The 16,700-nt window shown below is 48.1% G+C and overlaps 1 protein-coding gene across 1 annotated transcript in view; it reads right to left on the bottom strand.

The window, feature by feature from the left end:
- MMP17 (matrix metallopeptidase 17) overlaps positions 1–16,700 on the bottom strand; it is a 39,552-nt gene that overhangs the window by 10,956 nt on the left and 11,896 nt on the right. The window contains exons 2-3 of the mRNA XM_048964557.1: positions 3,572–3,704; positions 2,429–2,555 (exon numbers count right to left, since the gene is read on the bottom strand). Coding sequence (XP_048820514.1) covers positions 2,429–2,555; positions 3,572–3,704 — 260 coding nt within the window. The remainder of the gene's footprint in view (positions 1–2,428; positions 2,556–3,571; positions 3,705–16,700) is intronic.

Below are 16,700 nucleotides of genomic sequence, written 5' to 3'. Positions count from 1 at the left end.
CTGCAGCTGTAGAATAAGCACAAAAAATCTGATCTCCCTGCTAATAGGACAGCGGATGGAAAGCCCTCTCTGAGTAGACAAACATCATTAATATTCATTCCAATCTCTGACTCCAGAAACATTAGATTAAAGCAGAAACAGAATCAACACTTGCTCTGCTTCTTATAAAAGGTCCTGCACCCCCGAGCTGACCCATTTTTATTAGCATGCCATAGGTGTAAATGAACACCCCCCATCCTTCATTCATTACCACTGTTATTTTTCAGGAGAATCCCATCAGGGTTTTCAATTCAACATCTGATTTGATTGCAGAAGCTCTGCTAATTGCTTGCAATGAGATTAGGAGAAAACTATTATACCGACAGGATGTTTGTTGGCATTATGTTACCCAGTTCCACTGAACAGGAAGCACATTTCCAGCACAATGCAGATGCACACAGAGATAAATAAGCTCCCTCCCACCTTGAGCATTATTATTATTTGTGGTAAATGGAGCTTAGGTACCCAGTGGAGAGCAGCTCTCCTTCCTGCATGTTAACCCTGATGAGACTACCCTTAAAGAGCACCTGTCATGGGTAAAAGCCTAATTTTGAGTAATTGGAGAGAAACCTCTTTCCTCCAGATAGCCTCAAAGCGTGGCGGGGTGTGCAAGCTGGAGCAGCAGCCCCTTTGGAGAAGCCCCTCCTCTGATGAAGCTGCAGGCTGCTGCTGCGGGTGGCCTCAGCTGCTGCCAGTCATGTGTTCCCTGGGTGCCCTTCTTCCTCAGTCCCATCTCAAGGTGATTTGGGTCCAAGCAGTGGATAACAGAGGTCAGAGAGGGCTGCTCCAGCTGGTTGCTGCAGGGAGCCAACCACAATGGCCATTTTGATTTCTGGGCTCCTCTTTGGGTTTTATCCTCAGAAAGGCAAAAGCGAAAGAGTATTAGCGATGCACGAGAAATCAATTGCTGGTTAATGAAAGCACTCCTTCATGTTGTGCAGCCCTGATACTACAGAGAACTAAAATAAATGCTGATCACTACTGAGCACCGCAGGCCATGGATTGCCTGATAAACCCACATTGATTTTTCTGAGGGGGAGGAGGGCACAATTGATGGGGCCACGGCTGTGGTGCAGAACTGGTGTCACCCATGGCACCTCAGTGTGACGTGAAGCACATCACAGGCATCACCTGCTTGTGCTCAGGGGTGAAAAGAAGAATCCTGAGCAACCTGCATGGCTGTAAGATGCTGTGTGCAGGGCAGTGCCTTCTTCACTGCTGCGTGTGCCTGTCCTTAGAGCATCCTTCAGTACAACTTTGCTGGAAGCTTTATCCCCACCTTACAGCTCTTCACGTTTTCTTCTTCACCTTTTAAATGCAAGGCATAATAGAGTTTGGGTTTGTTTGATTTTTTTCTTTTTTTAAACTTCAGTCAATGTGTAAAAGGTAAGCACGTAAAACTTTATGTCTCTATCGACAGATTTTCATGGCAGTTTCAAAACAGCTATTTTAATCTCAAGTGTTGGGTGTAAATACCACGCTGGAGTTTCTACACTGCTATAGCCTTCCCTTGGCTTATACAGCCCTCAGTCATAAAATACAGCTCTTTCTTGAATGACAGCCAAGACTCTGGGAAGGATGAAATGAAAAAAAAGCAGAAATAAGTTTGTCAGGAGATGGACTTTTTATACCAGGCATATAACATCATCTCAAACCTAAAGGCTTTTTTTATGGCAATGCATGCAGCAGTCACACAGCACGGCTGGGGGTTTCCTGGGGTTGTGCCCACCAGAAGAGCCCAACCCCTGGGATGGCCACATTTATCAGCAGGGACCGCCAAGCCAGGATTTGTCACTGTGCTGGGAGGTGGACTCGCTCCAGGCATGACTTCAAGATCAAAGGGAAGTTTATTATTAGTAAGGAGGCCTCGCCATGCCACGCACGTGGGTTTGCAGGACCTGGGGCATCCAGCTCTTTCCAGTGGTTCTTGGGAGAGCACTCACAGCCACACATGGGCTTTCAGGGTGGAAACACATGTCCCAAAGAGCACAGGTCTCGGTGGGACAGGGAGAAGGAGTGATTCATTTCCAGACCCTTACCTGCAGCCTGGCTCCAGAGTCAGACCTCAACTTTTGTATTTTGTGTGTCAGCAAACACACACATCGCTTCATGGCTTTAGGGGAAATATATTCTCCTGTGGCAAGGACTAGAAAAACGGGACCAGATGCTTCCATTACCCAAAAAATGCTCCCAATGCTTGGACTCAGGTGATAAGATCAAGGGAAAAAGACATATTTGTGCCAAGCCAAATCTTTGACAGCTGCTTGAGATGGTGCAAAGCCCCAGGAAGCTCATGAGAAATTACACTGCAATGCAGCAAAAAACTAGCAAAAAGCCTCTGCTGGCCTGTGGCCACGCAGGTCTGTGGTCCTGTGGTTGGAGCTCTTACCTCCAGGACAGGTTTCTCTTGTTCCACTTGGTCACAGCCTGCGTGTTCCGCTTCCTCCTGGCTGCTGGGCCAGCCATGTCGGGCAAGGAGCAGCGAGGGGTCTTCATCAGCTGCAGCGTGGCCTCATCTGGTGGTGAAGAAAGAGAAAAGATGGGTGTAACAGGAAAGCTGCAGCTATGGGATGAGAAATACCACAGCAGCCACCTCCACCAGCTGGTGGTAGTGACTGGGGCCATAACCTGAGCCCACCCATGAGTCCTATATGAGTCCAGTCCCCCTTCCCATGCAGCAAACACAGTTGCAACAGAAAGCACGGCCCTTTTCCTGGGCTTCCTGCAGCCTGAGAGGGGGTGGAGGAGAAATAATAATTGCAAGTGCTTAATTAGGAGCAGAGGGGAAAGTCTCAGTGCTGCTGAGATGGGGACGTGGGCAGCAGCTGCTCAAGTGGCACCGGCTGCTCCAAGGGCTGTGCATCTGCTGGCTAATTGTCTCTTTGAATGGCAGCAGGAGGTCATGGCCACGTCCGGGTGGCAACGTGCAGGGACAACGGCAGCCTGAGGGGAAACAGGGAACCATTCACCACTGGGATAAAGCTGGCTTTCTGCTGTCCTCAATAAGGCCATTGAGCGGGTGGCCCCATGCTGGGCAGCTCTCACCAGGCTTTGGGCAGCTCCATCCCGGTTGGATGCGGTCACCCCTGCTGGTGGCTGAGCCATCATCCTCCCCTGCACTGTGCTCTGCTGGTGGGGAAACCAAATCACTCCCTGCTCAAATTCAGAAGTTCAATCGGAATTTTTGTTCCATTCAAATTGAGGCTGCAATTAAAGCTTTGAACAGAACAACCTATCAGCCTTAGTTTCTCTGTCTCTTTTCTTTCCGAGCACATCAAGAGCTATTTTAAGCTATTTTAAGCACGACAGTAACCCCAAGGGTGTGTGGGTCTGGTGAAATAATTGCTTGCCTCAGGTTGCTGAAAGCACAAGGCAACAAAACACCTGAGCTATGTAATTACTCTTCCAGCTGCAAACAGGGCCGTCTGTCAGCCACATGTTGGTTCCTGGGGACGATGCTGCTCTGCATCGCGGCAGCTGCCAGCCCCTCTCCTCTATCCCCTGTTCACCCACCCCTGTGCCACCCACTGACCAAGGACCCCCGTTGCCTCCAGCCCCCCGAAGCGCTGCATGGCCGTGATGGCTTTGGTCAGCTCCTCCTGTGTCTGCAGCTGTCCTGTGACGGGATCCGGAGGAGGCAGATACCCAAACTTCGTCAGCCAGTCCTGTGACACAAAGGAAGGAGGATGAGAAAGGGGAAGGGGTGAAACACATATGTAGAGAGGGAAGTGTTGAAAGTCCTGCCCATTCTGCTTGGAAATGCCACTCCCATTCACATGTTTACAGCTGGTTTCCCTGTTGAACAGCGTGGCTCCTGTTGACAAATGAAGATGTCACAACGGATCTGTACAGACTGCTTAAGTAGTGGGACCTGGTGATCTTCCTGCATTCTGGTGCTGACATCTGTCTGCAGTGCATCCCCACTAGTGGCAGCAGCAGACCCTACCCCTTGGTGTAATCCTGTTGCCTTTTATTCACTGGCAGTGCCCGGGGAAACCTGCTGCTGGGATGAGCAAGGAGAGGGGATGAGGGCATCCCTGTGGGAACAGGACAGGGCCGCCACTGCTTATGAGCCAGCACCAGCTCTGCAGTCCCCTCAGGGCAGCTTAGGGACTGTGGTTAAAGAGCTTCCCCTTGAACTTCAGCAGCGTTTTGGTTGGAAACAAGCTTAACAACGAAGCCCTGAAGCTGAGAACAGCCCTAAAATTGGACACAGTCGATTGGAAACTGAGATTAATGGAGATCAAAGTGAACCAATGCTCATGGGACAAAACGAACATCTACCCCATTCCAAAGCTGGAGCCCAACTCCTACTGAAGCCACAGGGATGTCCCCTGAGCCTGTCATTCACAACCTGAACCACAGTAGCACCCCCACAACCCAGTGGGTGTGGGCGAAGCAAGGAGTGCTGAAGCCCAAGCAATGCCCACATATTCAGCCAGCACTGCCTCTCACCATCACACTGCCACAAGTGCCTCGTTAAAATGCCACTATTCGATAGGAATTCGTCTTTCAAGAGCCAGCACACTTTTATGAAGAACTTTCTCTTCCTCTTTTCAGCCTAGAACTGATGAAAATACTACCATAAATCTCATTCTTACTACTGCTTTTTAAAAGTCTGGTCAATTACCCTCCTAAATCTATCCTTGCCTTCCTACTCGCTGATATCTCCACCTCAGCACAGAGTAACACAACATGTCAAGAACGCCTTAAATGCCTGCCCTCTATTTTCTTTATCAGTATCAAAGAAACATTGATCCATTGAACCTCTTGAAGTCTGATATTGATCTTGACTTCCACCACGGTCGATACACCACAAATTTATGGTAGTTAGATCAGTGCCAGGAGTCTGTATTTGCTTATCACTAAAATTGGAGACTCTCATCTTGGTTTTTCCTACAAGAGCCATCTGAAATGCCGCAGAGCCCCCAGCCCTGCTCTGGCACCTCCTGGTAAGGCGGCCATAGCACTGAGCCTCCACATCCCATATTTGCTGGGGCAGAACATTTCTTTAGGAAAAAAACTCTTGGACTTGGAGATGAGAAAGACCAGCAGGAACTTTCCAGCTAATTATGTGTGCCCTGTGAAAGCTTCTCACATCTTTTCTTGTCTTTAACGAGGACAAAAGCTAAACTCATGAACTTTCACAAATGGGAAATATGGAAACATCTTCCACTGAGATAACTTCAACATATTCACTACTTATTTCAGCCTTTTTTTTTTTTTTAACATTAAAAAGATCTTTTTTTTTCCCAACTCTCATTACCTTAAAATGTTTAATGAAGCAGTGGTTTGAGCAGAATGCTAAAATTCTTAAAACGTATTCCTTGCCTGAGTTGACACGATAAAAACTTCTCCTTAAAAATGTGCTGAGTTGAACGAATTGACCTAATTCCATGAGAGACAGCAACTCCATGTTTTCAAGACAGAAAAATTCCTTCTCTAGAAGGTTCAGATTGAGGGGTAACTCCAGCTCCAGAGCAAGCTGGGATGGAGCAAGCAGCAGACACAGCCGTGGTGTCATCCCAGGTGGAGATGTGTTCCTTATGGGGCAGGTGGTGCCCTGTGAGTGTCCTACCTGCTGCAAAGTGACACAGCTCCTTTGAAAAGCTGCCTCAATGACAGTGCAACAGCACGCCTGTTTCCTCGTGTCCTTGACTAAAAATAAGAGGAACCACTTTCTCATCTGGGTCCCCCATGTTGCTGTGGTATAATGGGAAAAAGTATGCTTTGTGCCTTGAGCTGGGCATGCCTTTGTGCCCCGTGGTTAGCAGAAGCTGAAACTGTGGAATTTATGTGTATATATAATTTTTGTTTGTTTGTTTCTTTGTTCTCTTCAGAAAGCACAGATTTGGGAAAAACACTCATGAAGTCCGCTTATGCTCTGTGGACAAAACCTGCTGCAATTTTGGACTTCTTTGCTGCTCAGGCACTTTGAACTGAGTGCCAGGCAGCGAGGCTGCTGTGGAAGCATCCATGGATAAGGGCTCTCCAGGGCTAGAGAAAAATGCTGGCTCCAGCAGCAATGAAGTCTCGGTATCACTTATACAGAGCCAATTTTCAGATTAAAATGGCAATTTCATTTCTTTCATATCTCCACTTCATTTTTATCAGTACCCCTTTGTCCTAGAACCTACTTACCTGCTTCATTTTGAAACAGATGTAGATTTTGTCCCTCTTTTATGGAAGATTTATGAGCTCTGTAAGTTTGCTTTTACAAATATTAATATTATATAAGCTGATGGGCTCGCTCAACTGCTACAGGCAAAAAAAAACGAAAAAGACTCAATCAGCAAATTTTCTTCTAGAAGAGTTCTTAAGGGTCATAGGTTGTGTTGACAAGAAGACAGAAGAGCTCAGGATAACGAGGAGAGCATAAACAAGATAAACAGCAAAATCAGGACAAAGAAAAAAACTATGCCCAAGACTGTTCCACACTTCTGCTCTTGTGTTACGCTTCTAAAGCCCAGCCAAAAATGAATCAGGGCCTTGGAAGAGTGGGATGCAGCAATGCTGCCCATGGGATGCTGCCAGCGTTACATTGTGCAGGGGACGAAGAGCCAAACCAAAGTTAATGGCCCAGCTCACCAAAATAAAGCTACAGCTCAAACATCCGGAACTAATTTCCAAATTACATTTTGCTTTATCTCTATTGCTACCGTTAAACAGGTTGGAAGCATTTAAGAAAGCTGAAAAAAAAATCTCCACCACCGAAGGCTGGATTAAAGGCAAGCGACTTTTGTCTGCTTTGGTTTTCCTTCTAAGTTTTCAATGGTTTATAGTATTCAAATTTTACAGTAATTTTCATGAGATCAACAACCGAAGGAACAGCACCTATTAATTAGAGCACCGCATATGGTGCTGCAATACTCCAAGGAGCGTGCTCCTGTGATGCAACAGCCTCTGGGCCACATAAAGCCAATAATTTTCTTCCAAAGGTTGACACGTACCTCTCTAATGAGCTACTGTATGCACGTAATCAGCTGATTAATTCGTTAGGAGGAAAACTGCCGTTTGGATTAGAACCAGCATTCCGGTCGCCGTCACCTCTGAACCGCAGGAAGAGTTTCATTAGCTCATGCTGGAAGAGCTGGTAGCATCCAAACAGCTTTTTAATTGGCTGTGTACAGCATCCAGGGTGGAAGTTAATGCAGCTGCTGCCCATGCCCTCTCTCTCCCCTCGCTTTAAAGGCTCGCTCAGGTTAACAACAGTGGCACTGCAAAAGGCCACAGCCTCCAGCTCCTGCAGACAGCGGGCTGCTTGGCCAGGTCTGCAGCAGACAAATTGCATCGTGTGGTGACATCAGACACGGGACATCCAGGTCACTAAGGAGTATGGAGGAGAGCAGCTCTGCTCCTGCACAACTCAGTTCTCTGCCATCCCCAGGAATCAGCCTGGCTGCAAACTAGACTGCCCACTCTCAGGGCTGTGTTGCCACTCTCTTGCACGTTCATGAAACCAGACCACCTGAGTTTGGAAGCCAACATCCCCTGGATGTGATGCTACACACAGTACTGGCCTCCGTTTGGCTGGACACATCCTGAGCACCATCCCAGAAACCCAGAGGTAATCAAGGGATGCTGCAGAAGAAGATATAAATCCTCTGTGGACCAAACAAACCGTGTTTTCAGCTTCTTTGAACTGAAGATCAAAGAATCAATTCCCATCCATACAAGGAAGGCAGAATAGGGGAGCAGTGTTTACTAGAGCTGGTTTGTGTTTCTTTCCAATGAACAAAAAACTGACAAAACTTAAAAAAAATAAAATACAGCTACTTCTGTATTTTCAATATGAAAGTGTGTTTCCCTTTGCGAAGCTTTAAGACACTAGGCTTTTTGGACCAGTTTCAATCATCAGAAGTTTTTCATCACATCCCAAAAATTTCCATGCAAAGGCAACAAATGATGAAACATTTTGTGTAATTAAAACTCCACAGGACATCGAGAAAAGGAGCTTCAATGGGAATAGAAATAGAGGACTTTTTTTTTTTTTTTTTTAATCAAATAGTTTTACGTAATGCCGCCTGTCACGGTGAAGCATCCTTGTTGCCACTTAGTTGTTTGGAAAGGAAAAGAGGAAAATACAATAGCCCATGGAGCTGTGGTGGGATGCTAGGTATATGACCAAAGTAAGATTCTTTTCTCTCTCTACAAAAACGGCTCCAAACCACACAAGCTGTCGGGTAACATCATCTGTGAAGGTAGCCCTCCTCCTGTGCGGCTGGTGTGTGGTCAGTGCAGCCAGTGGGACATATCAGTTTGTCCCTGCACCAGGCTGCCCAGAGCTGCCCTGTGGGTGAGGCATCAAACCCAACCTCTGATGCAGCACAGAGTTAAAGGAAACGTTGCCATCTGCAGTTCTTCCAGCACTTGGGAATCCAGGAGGAGTCCCCTCCCTGCGAGCCTGGCCGCCATCCACACGTAACCAAGGGAGAGCTCTCCCTGCTCTGCACAGGGAAATAAATCAAGGCATGAGGTTGCCTTGTCCCCGAAATCTCTGTATGAAGGAAAATCCAGGCCAAGGCTTTTCAAATCCAGGGATTTCTGGGCATAGGACACAAAAATGTCCACACTTTCCTGGATGGATTTGCACAAGACTCAGTGAAGGGGGAGCAGCCGGCAGGGAGCAGAGCCAGCTGGAAGATGCTCCTCGGGAAACATCTGCTGGGGATGCACCATGGGAGCAGGAGCTCATCTCCTCCTGTGCTCCTCCTCCCTTCTGCCCCACACACCAGGAGATGGTAGGGACCAGCTGCTGTCCTTCGCCCATGGGGACCCACTCCCCTGGGAGCCTCCACCACGTGAGCCAGGACTGCAGCTCCGCCATGGTGGCCCTCCTTGGATCATCTCCACACACAGCTGTTGGGACGTGCCATGAACAGCTCCAAACCTCCTAAGGAATCGGTGCTGGGCTGCTGACATCACCACAGCAGATTGCACAGAGAACTCCCAAGCGCTCCCCACACTCCATCTGGACTGGGACCAAGATGAGCAAGAGAGTGATGAATTATTTTAAAAGAACAAATTGCTCTTCAGCAAAGTGAGGATATGCAGCAAGGCTGTCCTATGGGGTGACTTCAGAGGTCCTGTTATTGCTTAACAAGCCCGTGTGTCTCATTGGACCTGAACTGCACGTTTGCTGGCAGTGTGTAGGGAAAGTCAATGGCGCAATGAGAGCGCAGTGCTGTTCATCTGTATTCGCTGCTGGTGTCAACGAGATGAGCTCCTACTCTTTTGGTTTCAGTCATTAAACAAGCCATGTCTGGTAGCTAACTGAACAGACTGTTATACATCAAAACAAATCTCTCCCTCCTTCCATCTATTGTATCTTTGACCAGGACGGTGTCTCCTCCAGGACGGACTCCTGAGCTGACTTTCTGCAGTGTGACCACCGAGACCAGTTTGCTTTGGCCATCCACATTCTCACTCCCAGACTCTATCCCAGGCCTCAGAGTTGCACTTTCAGCACAGTTTTACTATATCTCCATTTACAGGAGCCATGAACATTTCCCATTTGTAAATCTGCCCAGTTGCACAGCCCTGCTCCATTCACCAGCTATAAGATTGGTGCTTTTTTGCTGCCTACTTCTCTCCTGCTCGGTTGCTTTGGTTTTCAAGATAACCTCAGGACACAGACTGCCTGTTTAAATATGCTCATGGTGTGGCTTGGTTTTATTTTTGAGAGATTGCAGAAATTCTGTTGTTCTCCACAGAATGGGAATTCAAAAGCTCTCATTGCCATGCTGTGTGCTAGGTCTGATGCACGGGCTGTCGCTGTGTTTGCTTCAGCAGCCCTCAGATCGGGCTTAGTTGTATCTTCCCATGTAGTTTTTAGCAACAAAAGTATTGCAACATTAAGAAATCAATAAATCAGAAGCTTTGCTGGGGTGTGAAATAGAGCTCACTCATGTCTCTTGTCCCTGGATCCATGTTTCTATAGGAGAAACCACATTTGCTACTTGGATGGCTTTGTTGCTTCTGCAAGCTTTTTAAAACAGCAGTATTACAATGAGCTTCCCTTGTTGACAGGATCTTTCTATTAGCTATACAAGTGTCTTGAGCAATTATTGATATTGTGGGCAACTGCTGAACAGAAAAAAATAGAGTCTCCTGTTCAGGGGCAAGGCTATTAAATCAAAAGGAAGCAGCAGTATGGCAGTCCATGGGTGACCAACCCCATGGTGAAAACAGCAGGAATTCTTCAGTAGTAGTACTCCAGGAGCAACCATGGGTTGGAGTGGCTGTAAGAAACTGCCCTCCAAATGCAGGGAGATGATCCCCGGATTGCTAGGGGATGTTGGACAATTTGCAAGCCATGACAAAGGTACAGGAATGTATTAAAACAAACTACCTGAAGTGAACAATGTAGGCTGCTCTCACCAGCCCAGCGCCCTTCCCTGTGGCCACGGAGCCTCTGCTTTTGGTGAGAATTCATGTTAATTGTGACCTTGGACCAAAGCAGTTCTGCAGAAAGCAGCCAGAGCAAAGCAGGAACGGACAAACACGCACCTCCTACACCACCTCTGAGAGATTAAAATCACAGAGTTCCTGTCTTTGGCAAACAAGCCAAACCCTGCAACATAGAGCTCGCTTTTAGCAGCGCCAGAACCAGGGTTCAGTTAAGCAGAGGCTGTTAGGGGCTCCCAGGACCATCTCCATGCTCCTAAGGTCAGCGCCTTATGTTACATCCCTCGTGCAAATCAGGACACCAGGCAAAAGTGATCCTTGTGATCCTAAAACCAAAGAGGGCACTGCAGGCCCAGTCCTGGCCAGGTACTGAGCACAAACAAGCATCGCAAGTGAGCAACAATGTCCATAATGAGCCTCTGCTCCTGGCTCCAGCAGGAGCAGCAAGAAGGTCCCAACGTGCCGCAGTGAGCGAAGGCAGCGGCCGGGCAGCACGTCAGTCATCCTGCAGAGCAATGCTTTATGCACAGCCAGCCTCTGGCTGCAGATAATAAATAATATTTCAGTGGCTTTTAATGTTCCCTTGAAGAACACAGGTACAAAATATTGTTGTTGTGACTCATGCCTATTTGAATGGACAGGGCACTCGGGAGCTGTGTGATGAAGGACAAACCACGCTGCCGTGCCCTGGGCAGTTTGGGATGCTGTTCCCCAGGGATGCCCCGACTGCTCCTGCGAAGCCTCGGCAGGACAAGGGGCGATCCGAAGCCCTGACACACAGTCCAGCATGACAGCAATCTGTGCCATCCCAGCCCCATGCAGCACCATGGATCAACTCTGACTGCAACGACAGCAACATCCTCATTTGCTGCTGCCCTACTCGTGCCAACGTGCAAATTAAAGCCGATGCCTGTGATTTTATGCTCCAGGCTTGTGACAAATGAGCCTGCTTCCCCCAGTCCTCCTGCCTGCATCTCCACACACCCCCACCCCAGCATGGCTGGAAATCGTCGCATTTATGCACAGAGATCATCTCTCTCCCGCTGTGCAGTAAATGATGAAATGAAAAGATTATAAAACTTACATATTTGAAAAGACTCTAATGGGAAAATATCCCCAATTCTCTGTGGCCTCTCCATGGCGCTGATACAGCCTGACACAGTCAGAGGCAACCTTCACCTGTCTGCGCACAAATAGCCAGACTTCACACACCTATTAGATCAATTGCAGTGGCAGACAGATACTGAGATGAAGGGATCTGGTTTTCCCAGCAGTGCCCCACACTGTGATGGTGCTAAGAAGACCCTGGTCAAGGTGGATGGCCCCAGTGCACTGCTGAGTTTTATGGGGAAATTCACCTCCAGCCCCCCACCCTCCCAGCCTCATTCTGGCAAGAACCGCCTGGGTAACGCCTGACACCAACCAAAGTCATCACACAGAGTTCTGCATTCATCTGTGAATGTGAAAGGCAGAGACACTCCTGGAACAACCCTCCGTCAGGCCAAAGCAGAAATCCCATCTGCTAAATTGCATACATTTAATCACACCAGCTTTGTTTTGCTCCTTTTTTCCTTCCCCCTCCTTCTTTTTTTAAGGACCATATATTTTGACTGCCTGGGCTCCGTGACACAAGTGCTGTCATCACATTTGATTGAAGGTGTCACGGTGACCATCTGCACCCCAGCAGACACAGCGTGACCCCACATGCTGAGCGGCCGCCGGATGGATCACATCCCATTTGTGAGCAGTATAGCAGGCAGCTGCCAGGCCCATTGCCTCCTAGTGCCTCCTGTGCACCACAAGGATGGAATCACCTGCTGCTGAACCACAAGTGAGAAGCACCCAGCATTGGTCTGCGGCTGCAAGTCCATTGATCCTGCACCCTATTGCCTGGGGCACAGTGATGAGGAGAGGTCAGAAAAACCCGATAGAAAGGTTGAAGATGGAATGAGAATGTTCTTGGAGGAAATAAAGCAAAGCCTTGGGTTCTGCCCTGAGCATGCAAGAGGATTTCTGCACATGACAGGTAATGGCCTTCTCTTTAATGAAGAGCACAGTGAGTCCTTGTTCCTCCTCATTTCCATTCCTCCTGCTTTGCTTGAGAGAGGTAAAGTGCTGCTGTGCTCAAACTGCAGTGAGCACAGGAGAGCTATAAAAACACCACTAAATAAGTGTTATTTCCTCTTTGACACAGGGAGCATGGCAACCTGACCTTTCCAGCTACCTGCAACCTTCTACAAATCCATACCTGCTTTGTAGAAGAAGTTCACAGAAGGAGCAGAGAGAGCATTCAGACAGCGCTAAGCTGGTTAGATCCCGAGACCTGTCTGACCATGATAACAAACCAGCTGTTTTGTTCATTATTTCCTGCAGGAAGCCACAGCCACCAGAGCAGACATTATTCCTTGCTTTTCTCCATGGCAAGGACGCAGACTCAGCGCGAGCAGATCTGCTGCTGGGAGCAATTAACCCAGTTGAGCAGGAAGCTGTCCCTGAGCAAACCCGGCAGTAGGACGCAGCCCCTTCCCAAAGAGATGCAACTTCCAAAAGAAGGCCAATTCAGTGTTCCAGCTATTAATCTGACTTAATTTTAATTGGCAAAATAACCAAAGAAAAATTTTTAAAATTGAATGTAATGCAAGTTTAAGCATTTACATTATTGCCCATCCCACAGGGAAAGATGAACCCTCTCCTCCCACCATTCACAGCCTCACATACCCCAGCCATTCAGCTTCCCCCAGCTCCATCTCTCCATAGCAGAAGGAATGGGGACATCTCCCCACAAGCCCTGTTTACTCCATTGCAGTGAATGCCATGGCTCCTGTAGCTTTGTAGCAAGGAAGCAAACCTCACTCCACTCTGGACAACCTTTACACCAAGCTGAGTTCTCAGGCAATAAAAGAGGATGTCCAAATTCTGTCTTGCAGACAAGGGAAGAAATCTTGCAGACATGGCTTGCCGCAAGTCAGGCTGGCACTGTTATGTATGTATTACATGAATTAATGCCTTTTAGCTAAGCTAGCAAGACTTGAATCTTTTCCAGCCCATAGGCTCACAGTTTTACTAAGTAGCAAGTATTGACTTTTAGAAAGGCCAAGATAATTTTATGACCATCAGAATAAAATTTTAAGCCATACAAAGCCAGATAATGGCATGAGGGAAAATAGAAAGAAATCAGATCAGTTCATATATATCAGGTCCTAATTACTGACTGACAACTGCCAGGAAGGAATTTTTCCATCCAGAAGCAGCATTCCTATGCTGATGGCCGCATGGTGGAGGGAGCCAGGTGCATTTGCTCTTTGCAGGACAGACATGGGGACGAGCAGAGGGAACCCTGCTCCGATGGGATGTGCTGGGGCACTGGGACCTGATCTGTTCACAGGCACAAAGTACTTCCACCACTGCTAAATTCCAAACTAATTCTGCTCTTTTCAAGCTGATCCAGCAGCACCGCCAAAAATCACACCTCACACAACTGTGCTACCCCAGCAGCCACCTGCAGCACTGTTCTACTCGATCCTGGCTCTGGTTTTTGATGCACTGAGATGCGCTGATCCCAGCACGCTCAGGGCTCTGCCTGGAAAGCCACCTCCCTTCTCTACTTGCCACTTTCTGATTTGGTGAACTTGGGAAGGAGCACATCAGGAGAAGGGCATGTGGAGTCACAGCTCCTCCGAAACCACGGCAACACCATGGGACTCAGCTGGGGCTGGGACTTCTCCTGCTGAGCATCTCCTGCATCCGTGCAAGGAGATGCTCAGCAGCTGCCTCAGCCCCCCGCCATCAGTGTGCTGCATGCCAAGGGAGGGCAGCTGCTCAGAGCTGCTCCTGCAGCACGCACTGCAGAGCCGTGCTCGCTCTCCGCACCATGCCAAGAGGTGGATTAGTTAATAGACAAGGAGGAGATATTTACTGTTGCTCGTAATGGGATGTATAAAACTCCCCTGGCGCGCCCTCCAAAGGCTGCAAGCACCTTGAATCAGGCATATGCTAACAAAGGGACGTGACAAAAAAAGTTTTAAGACTTCATCTTTCCACCTTTCCATATGTCAGCCCACTCTCCAAGCCAGAAATGAGAGCAGAAGGCACTGGCAGGACTGTGTCCCCAAGGGACCGGCGGGGCTCTGCCCCGCAGCACACAGCACCTCCCGCCAGCAGATTACTCAGCCTAATGAGCCGGATGAGATGCTGAAGCAGCGACGTAAAGAACACATCGTTATGCATCATTTTAATTATGCATATAATGGCTTTGTCTTTTTTGTTACCTTATTTCATTATTGAAAGCCTTTATTTTACACATACATTTTAACTCCAGCCACCGACAAAACTACTGGTAAATAATTCAGTGCTCCACGAGGCATCAGGTCCTCCAAAGCAGCAGGCCTGGAAGCCCTCTCGGTGGCTGACACCTGAACGTGGCACCAGAGCACCCCGAAGGCAACATCACCACTCGCTTCTGTGTTGCATTGCTTGGCTGGGAAGTCGTAATGAAGAGCCTCGGGGAGATGCAGCACAGCATCAGCCCCAGCTGTGCCAGGGATGCTGCTAGTTCTCCCCACACACATTTAATAAACAGGTTCTTTTAACAGCATTTGTCAGCTTTTATAATTATGCAATATATGCGGCACAACACCTTAATTTTTCATGTGGCTGCCTCCTTTTTTCCTTCCAATAAAATAAAATCAGAGGGAAATCCACCAGCGCAATCTGCATCCCAGCAGAACTATCGAGACTCAGCACAGCCATGCACACAGCCATGCTTTTACCTTCCCCTCCTTCCTTGCAATATTCCCACGGTGAAGCTGCATTAAAAATGCATGGGTCAAGCAAGAGGTGCCTCGAGGTGGAAACTTTTCCTCTTGCTGTCACTCCTTTGGTCTCGCTACAGCGAGCAATTCTGTCCAACACCCAATGAGGTCAATGAGAACTAAGCAGGTGCTTAAGCTTTAGGCGTGTGAATAAATTACTCATTATTGAATGGAATCCACGTGTGCTGAGTCAGTGATTTTAAGCTATCAATGTGGATCAGACTGACTGCCACCTGAAAGAGCTGTCCTTTGTTCAAAACTAGAGAAAATGTCCAAAAAGAAAGGAGGAAAAAAACCCAACAAGCTCCTACTCCACTTCCTGACCTGATATGCAGAAGCCAATTACCCAAATCAGAGATGAATCAATGGAAAAGGCTGCCGGGTGCTGGGAAAGCAGCAGCTGGTCTTTCCCAGAGCCGTGCAGAGCCCAGATCGATGCTGCCTCGCAGCCATTGTCCATATATTCCACCTCCACTCCCCGATTCGTTCTGGTGATGCATTGCAGAGGTGTCAAAGTCAGATCATTGGAATTTGTCTGGGAGCAAAAGGTACTCAAGGTTCAGAATGACACCTTGACCCGGGCAGGTCGTCCTGCAGCAATCATCACCAGTTCTGGGATGGAAGACTGCAAATGTTCAGAGAAGGAAAAAAAAAAAACTTGCCCTTCCTTCACCTTGCGTACAAATGAAAAACAAATGTGATCTTCTTGCTCTTGACATATCCGTGCTTTAAGGAGCTTCACAAGCATCTATTTCCTCATTTGAGCTCACACAGAAGACATATTATCTCTTTTAAATACATCTTCTCCTTGGCAATGTGAAGCCTACCTCCCATCTTTAACATTTTAAGGAGCCGCCAAGCAGTTATTTGCAAAACCGATGGTAGATGATGGATATAATCTATTTTAAACCTCAGCAAAATTGGCCAATTTCAGGAGAGTTTAATGTACAGATGAATTAATCAAGCTCAGCAGCTGATAAGATGGGAAAGGCAGACCCCGTCCCTCCATCCACATGTGAGCCACTTGGAAGAGACCCAGCAGCTCCCAACAATGCCAGGATATGACCAAAGTAGCTCTGCCGCTCTGGCAGTGAGGCCCAGGGATGGCACAAGTGATGCGCTGGGGCTCTGCACCCATCCTGCACCCCCTGTATGGTCACTCCCCCCGGGACAACAAACCCAGGCTCCAACACTGACCCCATTACAGGACTCTTCCATCTCACTCGATCTTGTTCTCAAGGTCTTGCTGTTTGGTTGCTTGGAGATTTCTGTTTATTTGCTTGTTTTGCACTTTAACCATGCAGAGCGTGGCCAAAAGTACCGATTCCCATGCAAAACCGTGAACTGGAGTTCAGTGTTTCAGCCCTTCACTAAGGACAGGTCCCAGTGGAAGCACAGGGCCCTGCACACACACCCAGCCCAGTGCTGAGCAGCAAGGTGCTG

This window comes from Lagopus muta, chromosome 17 (genome assembly GCF_023343835.1).
Source record: "Lagopus muta isolate bLagMut1 chromosome 17, bLagMut1 primary, whole genome shotgun sequence".
In the NCBI taxonomy this organism is placed as follows: Eukaryota; Metazoa; Chordata; class Aves; order Galliformes; family Phasianidae; genus Lagopus; species Lagopus muta.
The sequence above is the reverse complement of the archived record's forward strand: the minus strand, read 5'-3'. Positions and strand labels throughout refer to the sequence as shown.